Source organism: Lupinus angustifolius, chromosome LG11 (assembly GCF_001865875.1).
Source record: "Lupinus angustifolius cultivar Tanjil chromosome LG11, LupAngTanjil_v1.0, whole genome shotgun sequence".
NCBI classification, from domain to species: domain Eukaryota; kingdom Viridiplantae; phylum Streptophyta; class Magnoliopsida; order Fabales; family Fabaceae; genus Lupinus; species Lupinus angustifolius.
The window spans coordinates 26578223-26582971 of NC_032019.1; the positions used below are offsets into that span (position 1 = coordinate 26578223).

The 4749-nt window shown below is 30.4% G+C and overlaps 1 protein-coding gene across 1 annotated transcript; it reads right to left on the reverse strand.

The window, feature by feature from the left end:
* On the reverse strand, positions 1432 to 3562 carry LOC109359061. The gene is made up of 2 exons (XM_019603573.1): positions 3360 to 3562; positions 1432 to 1913 (listed from the first exon to the last, which is right to left on the reverse strand). The coding sequence occupies exons 1-2, from the start codon at positions 3430 to 3432 to the stop codon at positions 1699 to 1701; spliced, it is 288 nt and encodes a 95-aa protein (XP_019459118.1). The 5' UTR covers positions 3433 to 3562; the 3' UTR covers positions 1432 to 1698.

Consider the following 4749-nt stretch of genomic DNA (forward strand, 5'->3'; position numbering starts at 1 on the left):
ATAATTAAATACTGGTGTCTAAACTTTAAATCAAGATATGCCATTAATTATGAGTTATTACGATTGGTATCTCATTGATGTTCATATTACTCACGAGCAGGAAGCTCATCAATCCATTAGATTTCCCATCACTCACCTTCCCACCAACACCTCTACTACTATTCTCACTAGAACAATGTTTGTTTATTTGTTTATTTAGATAATTTAAACTATATAATTAATAAACTATACATTATTTATTGTATATATAAATAAAGGAAGAAAGTGAATTATTGTATTAGAACAATGTTTGTTTATTTAGATGATTATTGCATGGAATTTAGAATTGTGAGGTTAAAATAAAAAAAATGAAAGATTACTAATAAAGGTTTTGAATTTTCAACATTTTGGCAACGAAATAATGACCGAGCATGTCACAGAGAATGAAACCACTCTAATACGATGTAGAAATTTTGAAATGATAAAGATTGGTCAAACTTAATAAGTTAGTCCAAATAATTTATTATAAAAGCAGAAGTTGTTACAAACGATAAGATGATAAATTCAAATAATAACTAATAAGATAAAATTAATCTAAAAATAAAGTCAAATAAAATGAAACTAACTAAATCCTAAATAAGATTATTATATATCAATCCAAATATATCTAACAAAATTTGCATCACATATCACATCATCATGCTCGTAAGCCCTCCTACCATGATCAAAAATGAAAAGGGAGCCAAAGGATCACCTTACTTCAACCTCATGACTACACTTAACAAGGATTGAAAGGTTGATAGAAAAAGAATGTGTCAATACAATCCCTCCATTCCCCGAAGAAATTAAGCATCTCCAACATATAACCCAAGAAAGCCCAATTCACTGAGTTATAGGCTTTTCATGCCTCCTAAACATTTAATAACCCAGACAAACCATGATATGGGTGCACTTATTGTAAGGTAATTATGTTTTGTAAGGTAATTATGTTTTGTAAGGTAATTTTAAGGTACTGATTACGTTCGAATTTTATTACTTTGGGCTTTTATTGATTTGTGTGCTCTGTTTTAAGAGAATATGCATTTCTATTGCCCTAAGGCATTTAAACCCTAAATCACACTCTTTCATTCACAGACTCACATATTTCTGACATATGAGACTGACATGCCATACAATTGACATCTTTAGGCACTAATTACATAATTCTTTTTCTTTGGGAACTATTTCGGCCAGCCATTTTCTTTGGAGACTAAAATAATACATTTTTTTTACAAGTTCACATATTTCTCTCTAAGTTAATAGATAACGAATGTGTCAATAACCATTTCAATTCCCAAGTTCTCCATTGATTATATTCTAATAATTTTCAACCCATTTTAATTGTATATATCAGGAATCGTAATTTCCCTAATATACAAAGAAAACCCACAAACTATTTAAAATAAAATTTCATAATTATCATTTCATCCACACTTCAATGGAAATAAAATGAGTCCTTTCTGTTTGAAATAAACAAGTACATGAAAAAGAGGAACAGCTAGGTGGTTCAGTATGTGGTGCTGAAAAATATATTATTACCAGAAATATATTGGAAACCCATAGAGAAGAGATTAAACATAACAAAAAGTTCAAGGCAATACAGCAATAACCTCCAAAAATCAAAAGGCTAGTCTAGGATCCTCAATCCACATTTTGTTGCAAATGAGGTTACATGAAGAACTAGCCAGAAGTTGTCTTCTTTTGCTGGAAAATGACAGCATAGACAGGAACTGCAACACCAATGCTGAAAGCAGTGAATACGGCTAGGGACATTTTCAATCCCTGATGCTTCATCCTGTCCAAGTTGTACATGTGCTTCGCATGAACATAATACGGCTCATCATGGCCATGTCCTCCCATCCTCTTCACACCAGTGGAATGAAAACCTCTGGTCACTGTCACACAACATAATATTGTCTCTACTGAGAGGGTTGAAAATTGATGAATACAGTGACTAAATATATACTCTAGGGTGGCCCAGAAGGGTACACAGCCTTATACTGCAAGCAGAGAGGCTGTTTCTAAGATTTGAACTCAAGCTCACCCTCTCATTAAATATATACTCTACATGGTAAAATTCAGTTGAGAATTGAGATCAATAAATGTTAATACTGATTCTTTAGGAAATACAATTCTTATTCTAATAAAAAAATTCAGAATCACACACAAAACACAAACTGAGATATGGATCTCCACTTCATCGCAGATATCAAGGTGATATGGTTGAATATGTGTATACAAGGAAAATGAGCAGAAAATGAAAATAAAACTGAAAATCTCGACATTAGACAGGCCTTGTTCTCTCCTCAATTCACTTGCTTCTTTGTTAACCTTTCGGTTTTCCCTCCTCCTCTTATATCTGAATCCCTCCCTTGTTATCCACACTCCCCTACTGCCAAGTGAGCATCAAGTTGTTACATGAAGTCACACTTCTCACCTTGCCTATGATGAGGGGCACTAATCCGCACCCAATTAGCTCCCTTTTGAAACTCACCAAACTCAACATCCTCCAACCTCCACACACAATATGCTAAAATTGATAATGGGAAACCATGAATGTGCCCCTCTGATCTGTTTCTAAATTCAATCAGAAAACTTCTATCAAGTTAAGTCACCCCAAAACAACATTTGGAAATTCGTGTTTAACATTGATGGTGTGATTTCTTCAGCCATGACTCTTACTCTCAACCTCTTAAGTTCAGTACTGTGGGACCAAATCCCACAACCCATTGAACAATTAACAAGGTCATCCACAAGACACACAGTAGATACATTCAAGTATGAATGATGTTCACTAATTTTCATTAAACATCACCAAAGTTTCATCTGATAGGCATTGTTGACTGATTGAATCGACAACTTTAAATCTCATTTAGTCATACACCAATAGCCTCCAACATCACACTACCCACAAAAAAGATATAGGTCCATTTGTTTAAGCATTTTAATAAAAAAAATTGATTATTTTTAATTAAAAAATCATGCCTGGCACACACACATTTGTTTGATTTGGGTTTTACCAAAAAGCAAAATCTATATTTTTCAGCTTATCAAAAAATCACTTTTTTGCCAAAATTACTATTCTATCATCTTCAATATAACCCATCGCTTAAGATTAAGATCTGACTCATCTAAAATGAGGGGATTCACTTCAGATACAAAACTTTTAGAGTTATAAATCCATAATAAACGTTTTATTCTCATCATTTATGTTAAATCGCACAAATACAGGTTTTTTTAATAAAATATGATACCAAAATCAGAATCCAAAGCTACTCATCATTTAGATTAATTTTTACCAATCAACCATCACAAAATAAAATGAAATAAATCATGTTTACCAGATTTTGAGAGAGAGGGCTGGGAAGAGAGGATTAACTTGGAAGCAGATCTGAAACCGTTGTTGAAAGCCATTGAAGTTATTAGATTACAATTTATAAACGTCGATGGGGAAAAGGCACTTTTGTACTTAGCAATGTTTTGATTATTTGTTTTGGTTGTAACCCTTTCTATCTTACCCAGTTCTGTTGTTTTGGCTGGGCCGGGTCGGGTGTTAACAGATATAAATTTATTCTACAAAATTTATAGTAGCATATTATTGAATTTTATATATTTTAGAGTTTGCATTGTTTACATGTAAAGGTAAAACAATAAATAATGATCGCCATAACATAATTTTTATATTTCAAATTTATTTTATTATATTATTAATAATTATTTAAACTTTCAAACATTATTTACATTTTTTATATTAATATATCATTAATTTTCTACACATTCTTTTATTTTTATCTTCACTCTTCTCAACCCAAGTAAAACAAAAAATAATATAAAAAACATCTATAATGATTATTAGAGGCACAAAATGAGAAATTTACATAAGTTTTATGTATATCATATCAACTACCACATATTATCTTCTAACCTTTCACTTTCTATTGGGTTTACATATTGCATTATATATCAGAAGAAATAAAAATGTGGAGTGATCATCGACACGCTAGTATCTATAAATGTACAAAAGTTTATAACATTTAATATATTATTTATATTATTTTTTTTGAAGAGTCAATAATAATTAAATATGAAGTATGAATAATATAGTGACTAAGTATAAAATTCATACATTGTTTAAAACATGTCTATTTTTCTCATATAGTTATTAAGTAAGAGTTACTCAATTGTTAAGAGTTATGAATACCGTTTATATGTTAGTACACCAGCAAACACATAAATCAACTAGTATCAGGTTGTTGTAAATTTAAAGTGCTAAAGATGGACTCCTCTAGTGAATGCTATTATCCTTTCCTTTGTGTCCTTTGTTTTGTTTAGTTTTCTTTACTCGTGTAACCAAAATAATTATTAACTCATCATTATATGTTAGAAAATAAATTATTTCATTTTAATCGCTGCTAATTTGCTTGGATTTATAGAAAATAAATAAAATAAAATCCTTAACACAATTTTGAAAAATAATAAATTAAGAATGTGATTTTTTAATAAGCAAGAATTTGATTAATATATAAATAAATTACTTTATTTGAATTTTTTGGCAATGCTTTTGTTTAAAAAAAAAACAAGAATGGATTTGGTTTTATTTTAATTATATTTATATATTTCAATCTCATACACAAGTAAATATATATATTCACCAACGGGCGTTGGTTCAAGTGGTACATGCTTGATTCCCTTAAGCAAGAACCCGGGTTCGAGTCTTGTGGATGGAAAAAA

What these genes read in the sequence shown, in the direction of transcription:
- LOC109359061 (XM_019603573.1), bottom strand. Translation starts at nt 3,432, where the DNA reads ATGGCTTTCAACAACGGTTTCAGATCTGCTTCCAAGTTAATCCTCTCT. An exon ending in GCCCTCTCTCTCAAAATCTG is followed by an intron (nt 1,914 to 3,359) that starts GTAAACATGATT and finishes GTTGTGTGACAG; the next exon opens with TGACCAGAGGTTTTCATTCC.